We start from the raw sequence: 15,688 nt of genomic DNA on the forward strand, positions 1-15,688 counted from the left end.
TGACCTGCTGCGCTTTTCCAGCAACACATTTTCAGCTCTGATCTCCAGCATCTGCAGTCCTCACTTTCTCCTCGCTTTCTAAATGGCATCAACAGAGACAGTATCTCCAGTATCTCATTATGCATCCCACAGACCCTGTTAGGGAACTAGAGCTGGATGAACTTCGGATCGTTTGGGAGGCTAAGGCGGGGTGGTAGAGAGGAGTTAATGTTGTAATTTGGTACTGGCAACATTCAGGATACAGTCAGATGCCAGGCTGTGTACTGTGGGATGACAGAGGATGTGCTCTGATAAGCTTGGCACCCTGTTGATCATGAATGTTCAGGAGGTAAGTGCTTTTAAAGGTGACACACTTTAAAGCTAAACCTCCACATAGGAATGTGGGGCTGCTACCCACACTCAGCCAAGGTTGTCGATGATCAAGATGTGTGGATATCTTGGCAGTTGCCAACGAAGACTAGCACAGAGTGATTCTGCTTTTGCTATTGTCCATTGAGGGTTGCCAATCATGATTTTATATAGGATTTCTCTGTAGGGTAAGGGGAGGGGGTAGGCCCTCAGGTGTACTTCAGTTAGTAAAATGATTGAATCCTCCTGTTGGCATTATCTGCACCTACATATCATAGAAATACATGTGTACGTGCTTGCAGCATTACTGAACTTATTTGTTGTTCACTTTTTCGTTGTAGGACAATTGTTGATTAGGATTTACACAGAATGAATGTACTTTAAACGCAACTGCCTTGATGTACAGACTGCTGGAAGTACTTGGTGTAAGGCACTTCTGTACCTAGAAAGATACTGTAGACTGATGTCTTTTCCTTTGTTGCTTGGACTATAAGACATCATAAGGTATGAAGTTAAAATCTGCACAGAATTGAGGTCCACTCACATCTTCCCCCCCCATCTCTGTCCAAGGCACCAAAAGATCCTTCCACATCCAATGGAAATTTACCTGTACTTTCACAAATGTCATCTACTGTATACGTTGCATCCAATGTGGTCTCCTCTACACCAGGGAGACAGGGCGCCAACTTCCAGATCATTCCAGAGAACATCTCAGGGACAACCAGACTAATCAACACCACCGCCTGTGTTTGAACACTTCAACTCCCCCGTCCACTCCACCAAGGACTTGCAAGTCCTGTGCCGTCTCCATTACCAAGCCCGAACCACCCGACATCTGGAGGAAGAATAACTCAACTTCCACCTTGGGACCCTCCAACCACATGGGATTAATATGGATTTCACCAATTTCATCATTTTCCCTCCCCCACCTTATCCCACTCCCAAGTCTCCAACCCGGCACTACCCTCTTGACCTGTCCATCATGTTTTCCATCCATCTGCTCCACTCTCCTCTCCGACCTATCACCTTCTCCCTCACCTTCATCTACCTATTGCATTCTCAGCTACTTTACCCCCAGCCCCACCCTCCTCCCATTTATCTCTCAGCCTCCCGGCCCACAAGTCTTATTCCTGAAGAAGGGCTTATACCTGAAACGTCGATTCTCCTGCTCCTCAGACGCTGCCTGACCTGCTGTGATTTTCCAGCACCACACTCTCGACTCTGAAATCTCCAGCGTCTGCAGTCCTCACTTCCTTTCATTATGTAACTCCAGCCTTCATGAAGTTTAATCGATTTAGAGCAAGTACATCAGAAGGATAATGTTGGAATTATTGGCTGTGTGCAAGAGGATTAGAATAAACACGACAGCTAAAGGAGGAGAGTGAATTTTAGATATAAAATCAAAAACAAATGCAAATCCTGGAAATTTGAATTAAAACAGAAAACATTGACATGCAGAAGAGACAAAATACACTTATGCAACCTGCTTTTTGCCTTATCATTTTACAACAATAATAATCAGATCACGCACTCCTATTACTTGTCTCTATTACTCATTTTTATTTACTCATCAAAAAACATTTGGATTCCCATGCAGCCACACGTGATTTGTGGCGAACATATTGGACAACATTGGATTAGGAGAAACAGGATGTGATGGATGGCAGTTACAGGAAAGGGGGAAAGTCTCAGATACAGTCACATAGATGGGTTAACTCCAGGAAGGGTAAGAGAGGTAGGCAGCTAGAGCAGGAGTCTTTTGTGGATATACCCATTTCAAACAGGTATGCTGTTTTGGAAAATGTAGGGGGTGATGGTTTCTTAGGGGAACGTAGCACAAACAGCCAAGTTTCTGGTATTGAGACTGGCTGTAATGCAACGAAGGGTATGTTGGCTTCCAAGAGATCAATGGTGTTAGGGGATTCTGTACTCGGAGGTACAGACAGACGTTTCTGTGGCCAGCAGAGAAAAAACAGAATGGTGTGTTGTTTCCCTGGTGCCAGGATCAAGGATGTCTCAGAAAGATTGCAGAATGTTCTCACGGGGGAGAGGGGCCAACAGGAGGTCATTGTCCACATTGGAACCAACGACATTGGAAGGGAAAAGGTTGAGACTCTGAAGGGAGATTAGAGAGTTAGGCAGAAATTTAAAAAGGAGGTCCTCAAAGGTAGTAATATCTGGATTACTCCCAGTGCTACGAGCTAGTGAGGGCAGGCATAGGAGGATAGAGCAGATGAATGTATGGCTGAGGAGCTGGTGTATGGGAGAAGGATTCACATTTTTGGATCATTGGAATCTCTTTTGGGGTAGAAGTGACCTGTACAAGAAGGACGGATTGCACCTAAATTGGAAGGGGACTAATATACTGGCAGGGAAATTTGCTAGAACTGCGTGGGAGGATTTAAACTAGTAAGGTGGGGTGGGACCCAGGGAGATAGTGAGGAAAGAGATCGATCTGAGACGGGTACAGCTGAGAACAGAAGTGAGTCAAACAGTCAGGGCAGGCAGGAACAAGGTAGGAATAATAAATTGAACTGCATTTATTTCAATGCAAGGGACCTAACAGGGAAGGGAGATGAACTCAGGGCATGGTTAGGAACATGGGACTGGGATATCATAGCAATTACAGAAACATGGCTCAGGGATGGGCAGGAGGATAGAAAAGGAGGCAAAAGAGGAGAGGGAGTGGCCTTTTTGATAAGGGATAGCATTACAGCTGTGCTAAGGGAGGATATTCCCGGAAATACATCCAAGGAACTGAGAAATAAGAAAGGGACGATCACCTTATTGGGATTGTATAATAGACCTCCCAATAGTCAGAGGGAAATTGAGAAACAAACTTGTAAGGAGATCTCAGCTATCTGTAAGAATAATAGGGTAGTTATGGTAGGGGATTTTAACTTTCCAAACATCAACTGGGACTGCCATAGTGTTAAAGGTTGAGATGGAGAGGAATTTCTGAAGTGTTCACAAGACAATTTTCTGATTCAGTATGTGGATGTACCTACTAGAAAAAGTGCAAAACTTGACCTACTCTTGGGAAATCAGGCAGGGCAGGTGACTGAGGTGTCAGTGGGGGAGCACTTTGGGGCCAGCGACCATAATTCTATTCGTTTTAAAATAGTGATGGAAAAGGATAGACCAGATCTAAAAGTTGAAGTTCTAAATTGGAGAAAGGCCAATTTTGACGGTATTAGGCAAGAACTTTCGAAAACTGATTGGAGGCAGATGTTCGCAGGTTAAGGGCCGGCTAGAAAATAGGAAGCCTTCAGAAATGAGATAACAAGAATCCAGAGAAAGTATATTCCTGTCAGGGTGAAAGGGAAGGCTGGTAGGTATAGGTAATGCTAGATGACGAAAGAAATTGAGTTAAAAATCACACAACACCAGGTTATAGTCCAACAGATTTAATTGGAAGCACACTAGCTTTCAGAGCGATGCTCCTTCATCAGGTGATTGTGGAGGGCTCCACAATCACCTGATGAAGGAGCGTCACTCTGAAAGCTAGTGTGCTTCCAATTAAACCTGTTGGACTATAACCTGGTGTTGTGTGATTTTTAACTTTGTACACCCCAGTCCAACACCTGCATCTCCAAATCATGAAAGAAATTGAGGGTTTGGTTAACAAAAAGAAGGAAGCATATGTCAGGTATAGACAAGATAGATCGAGTGAATCCTTAGAAGAGTATAAAGAAAGTAGGAGTATACTTAAGAGGGAAATCAGGAGGGCAAAACGGGGACATGAGATAGCTTTGGCCAACAGAATTAAGGAGAATCCAAAGGGTTTTTACAAATATATTAAGGACAAAAGGGTAACTAGGGATAGAATAGGGCCCCTCAAAGATCAGCAAGGCGGCCTTTGTGTGGAGCCACAGAAAATGGGGGAGATACTGAATGAATATTTTGCATCAGTATTTACTGTGGAAAATGATATGGAAGATATAGACTGTAGGGAAATAGACGGTGACATCTTGCAAAATGTCCAGATTACAGAGGAGGAAGTGCTGGATGTCTTGAAACGGTTAAAGGTGGATAAATCCCTAGGACCTGATCAGGTGTACCCGCGGATTCTGTGGGAAGCTAGAGAAGTGATTGCTGGGCCGCTTGCTGAGATATTTGTATCATCGATAGTTACAGGTGAGGTGCCGGAAGACTAGAGGTTGGCAAACATGGTGCCACTGTTTAAGAAGGGCGGTAAAGACAAGCCAGGGAACTATAGACCAGTGAGCCTGACCTCGGCGGTGGGCAAGTTGTTGGAGGGAATCCTGAGGGACAGGATGTACATGTATTTGTAAAGGCAAGGACTGATTCAGGATAGTCAACATGGCTTTGTGTGTGGGAAATCTTGTCTCACAAACTTGATTGAGTTTTTTGAAGAAATAGACCGGAGGGCAGAGCAGTAGATGTGATCTATGTGGACTTCAGTAAAGCGTTCGACAAGGTTCCCCATGGGAGACTGATTAGCAAGGTTAGATCTCATGGAATACAGGGAGAACTAGCCATTCGGATACAGAACTGGCTCAAAGGTAGAAGACAGAGGGTGGTGGTGGAGGGTTGTTTTTCAGACTGGAGGCCTGTGACCAGTGGAGTGCCACAAGGGTCGGTTCTGGGTCCTCTACTTTTGTCATTTACAGAAATTATTTGGATGCGAGCATGAGAGTTACAGTTAGTAAGTTTGCAGGTGACACCAAAATTGGAGGTGTAGTGGACAGCGAAGATAGTTACCTCAGATTACAACAGGATCTTGACCAGATGGGCCAATGGGCTGAGAAGTGGCAAATGGAGTTTAATTCATATAAATGCAAGGTGCTGCATTTTGGGAAAGCAAATCTTAGCAGGACTTATGCACTTAATGGTAAAGTCCTAGGGAGTGTTGCTGAACAAAGAGACCTTGGAGTGCAGGTTCATTGCTCCTTGAAAGTGGAGTCGCAGGTAGATACGATAGTGAAGAAGGCATTTGGTATGCTTTCCTTTATTGGTCAGAGTATTGAGTACAGGAGTTGGGAGGTCATGCTGCGGCTGTACAGGACATTAGTTAGGCCATTGTTGGAATATTGCGTGCAATTCTGGTCTCCTTCCTATCGGAAAGATGTTGTAAAACTTAAAAGGGTTCAGAAAAGATTTACAAGGATGTTGCCCGGGTTGGAGGATCTGAGCTACAGGGAGAGGCTGAACATGCTGGGGCTGTTTTCCCTGGAGCTTCGGAGACTGAGGGGTGACCTTATAGAGGTTTACAAAATTATGAGGGGCATGGAGAGGGTAAATAGGCAAAGTCTTTTCCCTGGGGTGGGAGAGTCCAGAATTAGAGGGCATAGGTTTAGGGTGAGAGGGGAAAGATATAAAAGAAACCTAAGGGGCAACTTTTTCACGCAGAGGATGGTACGTGTATGGAATGAGCTGTCAGAGGATGTGATGGAGGCAGGTACAATTGCAACATTTAAGAGGCATTTGGATGAGTATATGAATAGGAAGGGTTTGGAGGGATGTAGGCCGGGTGCTGGCAGGTGGAACTAGATTGGGTTGGGATATCTGGTCGGCATGGACGGGTTGGACCGAAGGGTCCGTTTCCATGCTGTACATCTCTATGACTCTAAATAGGATGACTAGGTGTAGATGGTCACGTAATTCAGATAAACTGGAGGAGCGATATTCTTTAGGTTGGCTAACATCAGGAAATGTCAGGTAAGTGCTATGTTTGTTTTAGAGGTGTGACTTCTGACACAAAGCTAGATCAGGACAACGTAAAGGATTGGCTTGCCACTTGGAAGGCTGAACCAGCAACCATACAACATGGTGAACCAACATAGGTGACCGAATAGGGGTGTGATAGGGTTGAGACCATACCCTATTGCTACCCAGTTTATATGTAGTTACCACCCCTTGCATTGTAATCTTTCATTTCAGTTTTTCAGTGTACATAAGTAAATTAACTCGAAACGGGTATCTCTCGTCAATTGTGATACTTTTTTGTGGGATGCTTTCTACTCTGGGACTGCATTGTTTAGTATTACAGGGGGTCCCCAATTTATGAACTTATGAATGCTCATACTTACAAATGTGATCTCATCCAAGGGTCTAATTTTAAAGACCTGGTGTATGAACATTTCTTGTACTTGTGAATGACTCCTTTGTATTGTCCTGCAGTTTTGAATGACTCCTTTTATATTGTCCTGTAATCTTTTTCCAGATGGAATGGAACCCAGGGACTTGCTTTTACTTAAAACCCAAATGTGCCTGAAATCAGTACTCTACTGAACACCTGCACAAAATGGTGCAATCATCTAATTTAATATTATTCCCTAGGTCAATGTTTCTTAAAAACACTCTCTTTTCACTTGTTGGTTTGTTAAATACCATTTACTCCAGGTAATCAGAAGCCGACAGGTATAAATCATAAACCATGTCAAAAAGGCTAGAAATCCATAGCACACTCGACATCAGAAAGGGAAAAGTTAATGTTTCAAGTGGGACCCTTGATCAAAATGAGGGTCAGATCTTTTCCCATTCCAGTCTTGATTGTTTTGTCCTGAAGAAATAGATTATCCTGCAAAGCATCCAAACCTGCCTTGAAGAATTCCCTGCCAGCTCTTTACAGTCCTTACTGAACCTTACTGATTCCTCATCCACCCCAACCATCTATTAAGAAATGTCTTTTTGCATTAATCTGCTTTACAGCAAATTGAATTGTAACACACAAGGCCCCTGCAGGTAATAGAGGTCTGCAGCCATCTTCATGACATGATTTCTTTTAATGGCACTGACCATCTATTTGTCTTTAGGTTTTGCTATATGACAGAGGAAATGTTTCAACCATAAAGAGCATTGAGAAGTTCTTGCAATGTGTGCAGAAAGCCAGCAAGCCCACTGCATCAAGGTAAAATATTAAGTGTACATGCCATTTGATTAGAAGAATGTACACTTGATTTATTGGAGTGTGCTGTCTTGTATCCAAATGAATTGAATATCCATGCAGCTTACAAATAATAGTACAAGAGAATTGGCTGCCAGCTCCTGAAATAAGAACTTCTGCAAAAGTGCAAGTTATGTAAAAGTTTCTGTCATGTGTTGGGATTTATGACAATTTTTTCATGGAAATTAGATGAAAATATTAAATCCAAGGATTACAATTGTCATAGAAAACAGTGGATTGGGAAGAAGAGATGAGTTTTGAAAGAACAAAAAATGGGACTTTACTACCTGTATTGCATATTGAATTGGGGCAATATGAATCAATTGATGCAACAAATAGCTTCCATTTTGGAAATAGTCATTGGGGATAAGGGATGGCTTGGGTGTGGTAACTGGTAAGTATGGATTGCCAAGAAAACTTAAAAGGCTAGGGTCCAGAGTTTCGCCCTATCGAAGAGCTTCCCTAACTTTCCCAACTTCAAACTGCTGAAATGGAGACGCCCTGGGATTCGCATCTGTACAGCTTCCAGAGGCAGCTGGCCATGTAACTCCATAGTACCATCCACTCCTGAATAACTTTACTGAAGTAACTATCTGGAACCAAATGTGCACGCCATTGACCAGTTGAGAGAGGTTTGAACCTTATGGATTTGTGTAGATAGCCGAGGTACCCCTTTTGATTTGGTCCTGGGTTGGTTTTTGTGTGATAGGTTGCCTTTGGTAGAGGTAAAGTACCCTTTAAGCAGGATTGGTAAAAGTAAAAGTGCATGTGTGTGAACTGTGTGTAACTTCATTTGGGCTGTCATTTTGTCAAAGGGGTTGGTCAGGTGTGTCAGGCATTCAAACTTCAGGGCAAGTAAGTTTTTTAAAAGATGGATTGTTTTCTATTTCTGGCCCCTGACATTAGCCTGAGGGTTTCCAGTGTTGGATGAGTGTGGTATGACAGATTTCACAAGGATCACAGAGGATGCCTTTCATTTCACAGTTTTATTGATAGCAACTAAATGATAATGGACTCTTTGATGTGGGACACTGAATTCCTATGCCTGTTGCACTTGAATTAAATGTTTGTTGTTATAAAACTTTACTGAGGTGAAGGAACTTAAATGTAATAAATGTATTGTTATGAGTCAGATTTTTAAAAATCAATATAATGAAGCCTCCAAAATGGTCTAGCTCATTTAATAGAACTATGTTTTTTTTCTTATCTGTACATGGGTCCTGAGATGGATACTGGACCAGTTCGTAGATAAAAGACAAAGAGTAGTATTGGGGACACGGGACAGCAATAGTTTTACATTGGGGCTATAAAGTGGCATGTTATGGTTAACAGGTGTTGGCATGAATGGGAGCATAGTGATTCGTACTGGGAACATTTTTTTATTCATTTGTGGGATGTGGGCCTACCCCTAACTGTCCTTGAACTGATTGGGTCATTTCACAGTGCAGTTGAGATTCAGTAACATTGTTGTGGTTCTGGAGTGACATGTAAGCCAGACCTGGTGAGGGTTTGGAGATGCCAGTGTTGGGCTGGGGTGCACAAAGTTAAAAATCACACAACACCAGGTTATAGTCCAACAGGTTTAACTGGAAGCACTAGCTTTCAGAGCGCTGCTCCTTCATCAGGTGGTTGTGGAGGACACAATTGTAAGGCACAGAATTTATAGCAAAAGTTTACAGTGTGATGTAGCTGAAATTATACATTGAAAAATACCTTGATTGTTTGTTGAGTCTTTCATCTGTTTGAATACCATGATAGTTTCACTTCTTTTATGTGTAAATCACAAAACGTTTTTTTAAAAGTTACATTCTCAGGTTAACTGTAACAATTGGTGTTAGCCAGATAATATGTTGAAGGTTTTAGCCCGCTGTGTTCTCTGCCTGTGCCATTATGTTTAAACTGATTCCAATCTAAAAAGTGAGTTAACAGAGTCTTACATGAATTCATGCAATTTTTGAGCAAAGTACAATGTAACTCTGCAAGTACAAATTCACCCCACAAACATATATGTATATATGTGTGTGTGTGTGTCTAGGGTGGGGGGTTGTGAGTATGAGAGAGATTGTATATGTGTGTGTATGTGACTATAGAGTGTCTAAGTCTGTGAGGGGGTGCACGTGTGAGTGTGTGGGAAACACTTCAGCGGTCCAGGACATTTGACCTCGGACCTTCGGGTGTCCATCCTCCAAGGCGGACTTCGCGACAGGCAGCAGCGAAAAGTGGCTGAGCATAGGGTGATAGCTAAGTTCTGTACCCATAGGGAGGGCCTCAACTGGGGCCTTGGGTTCATGTCACACTACAGGTGACCACCATTGTACTATACACACACACAGACACTCCTATACACACGGTCACACGTATACACAGACACTTACACACACCCCTACAGACACACACACTCCTGCACTCACGCGCACACGTACACACTCTCTCTCACAGACACTCACAACCCCCCATCCTAGACACACACACACTCCCACACTCACACATGCACCCCCTGTTTTAAAAAAATTCTCAAGGTCAAGGACCAGGCTCGCAGGAAAGTAGTCTGACACAGAACAAACAGCCAAGAGGCGAGTCTGCTAGAATATAAGTGTTTTATTCCCCGCAGCGTCGCCACAACCAGGTCTCGTACTTACAACGGGTCTGGTTTATACTCACTCTACGTGTTACCAGAACTGGGAGCCGTCAGTTCTCGTAGAGCGGTTGCCAACAACCCACGCTCGGCGGTTAAACGCAACCCCGGAGCAGACTCACCGAACTGGAGACTTTTCCAGCTGATATACTCTTTTCCAGATATAAACATTCATGTGAACAGCAGAGCAAGGCTAAAAAACACATTCCATTCTGGTTACATACAGATAAGAAGATTCACACGGGGAGGTGTGTAATAAGATTCACACGGGACTAAGCAACACCTCCATTCCGGTTAGATTCACACATGTATTGGGACACAATTTTAACCCTTTCACCACACCCCCTCACAGACTTAAGACACTCTACACTCACTACACACACATATACACTCTCTCTCACACTCACAACCCCCCACCCCAGACACACACACACACACACTCCTACAGACTCACACACACCCACACTCAAACATGCGTCCCCTCACAGATCTAGACACTCTACACTCACATACACACACATGTACACTCTCTATACATTGTACTTTGCTCAAAAACTGCATGAATTCATGTAAAACTCTCTTATCTCACTTTTTAGATTAGAATCAGTCTAAACATTATGGCACAGAAAGAGAACACAGCGGGCTAACACCTTCAACATTATCTGGCTAACACCAATTGTTACAGTTAACCTGAGAATGTAACTTTTTGAAAAAACGTTCTGTGATTTATATATGAAAGAAGTGAAACTGTCATGGTATTCGAACAGATGAAAGACTCAACAAACAATCAAGGTATTTTTCAATGTATAATTTCAGTTACATCACACTGTGAACTTGTGCTATAAATTCTGTGTCTTACAATTGTGCTCCACTACCACCTGATGAAGGAGCGGTGCTCTGAAAGCTAGTGCTTCCAATTAAAGCTGTTGGACTATAACCTGGTATGGTGTGATTTTAGACCTGCTGAGGGATTTCCTTTCCTGAAGAGTTTTTCCAACAGAAGACAACGGTTTCATGGTCATCAGTAGATTCTTAGTTCCAGATTTTTTTTTTAATTGAGTTCATATTCCACCATCTGCCATGGCAGGATTCGTACCTGAGTCCCCAGAACATTAGCTGAGTTTCTGGATTAATCTGGTGATAATACCACAACGCCATCACCTCCCCATGTTGCATGGAGGGTCTGAAGGCCAGGGATGTTTTGTACAGGGCATAAACTGGCATTGAGGATGTGGAGACCATGGCAATGTATATAGGGAATGTTAGCTTGCATAGAGTGGCATGGAGAGTGAGTAGTGAACGCAGGAGGGATGCTTCATGCTATAAGCTTTTTATTTTTAAACTTTGAACATGGGTGTTGGAAGTTCCGAAGCATTCTGTCTTAGCAATGGGCATCTACTTAGGTCTTCATATGTTGCCTGTCCTGACTTTTAATCTTGCACATGTCCTTCACCCTCGCACTATAAGTGGGCAGCCCTTACTCATTGGTAAAGCTAACAGAAATTCTCCCGTCTCTGTGCACTTCACATGGGAATGAAAGTCAAAGCCACAGATGGCAATGTATGCTTGCTCATTAAATTGTCTGCAGGTTGGGAAGAAACATTGACGTGCATTTCTGCTTTGTTCCCCGCAATGTTGGAGGGAGGGGAGTCAATATTTACACACTATCTTTTTATGAGGCTTTCCACCAGTCGTTTTTGCTCACTGCTGCAGTTCAAGTTGTAATGAAGCAAGTACTGTAGATTGGTCCTCCCTTGGCAACCCTCTGACTCAGAAATTACTATAAAAGGGGGAAAAAAATAAAACCGTCTTTGAGATAGTGTGTTTGTGACAATCACTCTTTATCGCAGCAACCATCATTATCTGTGACAACTACTGTGACCCTTTTACCTCTAACAAGCGCTTTTTATATTTTATGACATAGGTTCACTATAATCAAACACTATCGACCTGCAGTGACACAATGTCTTTAGCTTTTCTTCCTGTTTAGAAATCCTGTACTATTATTGTCTCACTCCAGCTTTACTACATTCACTGAGCCTACCATGGCAACTGCTATAATGAGCAGTTCTCGCTAGATAAAAATGTTTGAAAGCAAATAAGAAAATAAAAAAAGTCATTAAAACATGATTGCATGGTATTCAATAAACAAATGTTTATTTACCTCAGGGCAATTGGAATAGCTCATTACTATTGCCTTACTTTGAACTAAAATTGCATTTGGATATGTGACTTGACATGTCAGCTTGAGTTCAGGCTGTGTTTTCAATTTCAGCAGGGAATCTGTAATTTGCCCAAAAACTGCTAATCCTTCTAAGTTCTTACTTAGTTTCAGGAAAGAACACACAAGGGCTCAGTGGTTAATGATGCTGCCTCACAGCACCGGGGACCTCGGTTTGATTCCAGAGTCGGGCGACGGTCTGTGTGGCGTTTGCACATTCTCCCCATCTGTGTGGGTTTCCTCTGGGTGCTCTCGTTTCCTCCCACAGGCAGCTTAGGTGGATTGGCCATTCTAAGTTGTCCACAGCATTTAGACATATTACCATGGGAGATGCAGGTTACGGGATGGTGTGGGTCTGGATAGGATGCTCTTCAGACCAGTGATGAGCCAGATGGCCAGCTTCCACACTGTAGGGACTCGATGACAAAAAAAATGCACTCAAGGGAACCCTATTGGCTGATGGCTGGGGGATCAGAAACATTTGTGAATTTGGACAGCAGACAGATGGATTTTCATTAATGGTAAAGCAGGGGGGTGGCAGTTTGGTGACCATCCATCTCTGTAGTTGGGGCTGTGAGATGAAATGGCATTTAATTGGGCAGGAGGTCGCAGTGTGTGCAAGCCTTCTTCGTTAAAGTGAGGAAAGGTAGACTCGCAGATGGCCTTCTTGTCTGTTCACCAATTGATGCCCTTGAGAGGTTCACTGAAAGCCTAACCCCGCCACCGCTGGCATTCAGTGGGTGCGTGAAGTGGAGACTGACAGGAGAAAGGTGTATTCCGCATATGCAGGCATTCAGTGCCTGATTGAGGGAGTTGGCATCAGGATGGATGTGCCCACTGAGAAGAACCTACTGCCCTTTTCATGTAGTTTCCTCTCCCACCCACGTCACACGGTAATCCTCTCTCTATGAATCCCATGTGCATTTCTTGAGATTTAATTATTCTCCCTGACAAAGCTCCCTAGGGCCTTAATCCCAATAGCCACTGCTCTTTGTGTCATTGCTCAGTAATGGATGGCCCAGCCACCCATCTGGCCCTCTGGTGCGGATACAGCAAGGAAATGCCCGCACTCCCACCCCAACCTATCCCGTGAAGTTGAAGCAGTAAAGGGCACTTCATGTCAATTAGGCACTTAAACCCCTCGGGGCTCCCAGAGACTGGGGTGTCAGACATATTGACAGATTTATGTCTGCAGGTCTCCACCTACTTAGTTAAGTTTTTACCGCTGTGTCTGATTTGTCACATTGTTTCAAGAAACTGTTTTATTTTATAAAACAACGTTTTATTTTTCTGCTTTTCAAACAAGCAGGCACTCACCAAAGAGACGGCTTTGTTCCAAGAGGCGACGAAAAATATCCAGGCAGCCATGTGCACTCAGAAAATATTGAAAATTGTACATAACTTACTGATCGCTGAGCAACTGTACACCATTATCTGAACTGTACATGTTCTTGCAATTTTTCTCACAATATCTTTTGGCCTTGCTTACTTCGTTCTGGCACAGATCATAGATTTGTACAGCACAGAAACAGACCGTTCGGTCCAACTCGTCCGTGATACCCATTCCTTTAACTGCCCATAACAATTATGTTTTTATCTGAAAGAGATGGGTGTTTTCATTGTGTGGATCCCAATTACAGTAAATCATAAAGCAGCAAGTTTTCGTGAGTTTACAATAAAGAATTCTGACACCTTTATCCCAAAACATATTTAAGATCACCCACTTGATTGCACACATGTACATACACAAGGTTTGATCAAAAGTTAAGGTAACACACTTCTCCTGTTCTCCATGAGGTAGGTATAGTGTCTTGAATGAAAGTTGAAGCGAAGATCTTGTACAGTATCGGGTTCCCAGCATGCCCTGAGGTTCCTTGTCATCAATTTTCTAGATTGGTTCTCAGGTGAGCCTGAAGGGAAGTAGGTTGGGGCAGTCCATTCCTGTCATGGGATCTCCTGCTTTCAAGATATGGTTGTGAATTATTTTTGACTAATTTCTTTATGGCTTACAGCTAATTCATGGTTTCACACCTTGACAATTGAACTGTTGATTCAATGCCTTTCTGCTCAAACAGCCTGCAGGCAGCCTCTAGGTGATTTTAAAGTCAGCAATACATGGTACCTGCATCATATGACTGCTCCTAAGTTCACAAAGTTTCTTTTCCAAACAAGGAGATGTGTTGTGTTGATGCCAACATCCTGTGTTGTGGATTACACATTGTGTTTTGAGACAGTCATTTTCTGTGCTTTTGAAAGTCCCATTCACTCTATTGATAGTACCCCATTGAGGGAAGGACATTGATCAATAATAGCATGGAACGTTCCTGTTTTTCCTTTTTGATACAGGAGAGTGGTTGCAATCCATGATGGAAGTCAGGTGACCCTTGAATTACCATCATTTTAAGTGTTTTGTGTACAGTTTTAATGCATAATATTAGTTTGAAATTCAGAACAGAATGTGCCGTAATTGTACATAATGGCGGCTGCAAGGCAGAATGAAAGGAGAAATGAATTATGTTTTTAACATCATAAATATTGTAGATACTATTTTTTATCACTTCTGGTTTGTATATTTTGTACTTTAACAATTGTTGTTTAGACTGTCTAAGAAAACATTGTATCGTGTAGAGTTCCATCATAATGATCTCTTAAACACAGACCTTACATTTCACATATTCAATGCTGACTTGTCAATATGATTCAAACTAGTGTGAAATGTTATTTCCTTTATCTGCCAAGTACCAGATACTAATGTCATGTAAGTGTGAGATTTTTTACTATATTTTATTAAGTATATAATATCAATATTGTACATACCACTGTTAAAAGTTTAATAAATAATTATGCAAATTTCTGTGGTGCAATACAGTTTTTTCCTCTCTCTTGGCAATGTTTTCCTCTTGTATCACTCCTGAAAGCATTAGATGGTTGCTCAGTGTGTTCTCAAGCCTCCTGAACCTTACTCCTGTGGCCATTTCACAGATGTGAGTCTAGGTTGTGAATACTTACAGGAGAAAGTGAGGCCTGCAGATGCTGGAGATCAGAGCTGAAAATGTGTTGCTGGAAAAGCGCAGCAGGTCAGGCAGCATCCAAGGAGCAGGAGAGTCGACGTTTCGGGCATGAGTCTTTCTTCAGGAATGAGGAAAGTGTGCCAACCAGGTTAAGATAAAAGGTAGGGAGGAGGGACTTGGGGGAGGGGCGTTGGAAATGCGATAGGTGGAAGGAGGTTAAGGTGAGGGTGATAGGCCGAAGTGGGGATGGGGGCGGAGAGGATAGGAATAAGATTGCAGGTTAGGAAGGTGGTGCTGGGTTCGAGGGTTGGGACTGTGACAAGGTGGGGGAAAGGAAAATGAGGAAACTGGAGAAATCTGAGTGGTCACCAGATAGAATCTCAGCCTGATCTATTCCTGTATCCACTCTTTTATTGATACCAACATGTTTCAGCAGGGGCACTGGATAACAGTTGGGCATGGCAGTTGGTGATAGTTTGCACATTTACAACCTAGGATGGGTGGGGTCTGTTCAGCATTGCCCCAGCTGAGATCCGCTAACTCAGCGCAGACTGAGAATCACC

General features: G+C 42.9%; 1 protein-coding gene across 5 annotated transcripts in view; it reads left to right on the forward strand.

The window, feature by feature from the left end:
* The window catches only part of LOC122554579 (eIF-2-alpha kinase GCN2-like), an 85,484-nt gene extending 70,526 nt beyond the window's left edge, over window positions 1-14,958 (forward strand). For 3 of the 5 annotated variants that reach the window (XM_087990869.1, XM_087990865.1, XM_087990867.1), the window contains exons 23-24: window positions 7,128-7,222; window positions 13,424-14,958. In XM_087990869.1, the coding sequence (XP_087846995.1) occupies window positions 7,128-7,222; window positions 13,424-13,502 (174 nt within the window). In that variant the 3' untranslated portion in view covers window positions 13,503-14,958. Of the gene's footprint in view, window positions 1-7,127; window positions 7,223-13,420 lie in introns of all 5 variants that reach the window. The other 2 variants (XM_087990868.1, XM_087990866.1) reach the window with 1 other exon arrangement.
* Window positions 14,959-15,688: the final 730 nt, after the last annotated feature.

This window comes from Chiloscyllium plagiosum, unplaced genomic scaffold, assembly GCF_037043375.1.
Source record: "Chiloscyllium plagiosum isolate Xiang-an unplaced genomic scaffold, Cpla_swu_hap1 HiC_scaffold_9, whole genome shotgun sequence".
Lineage (NCBI taxonomy): Eukaryota > Metazoa > Chordata > Chondrichthyes > Orectolobiformes > Hemiscylliidae > Chiloscyllium > Chiloscyllium plagiosum.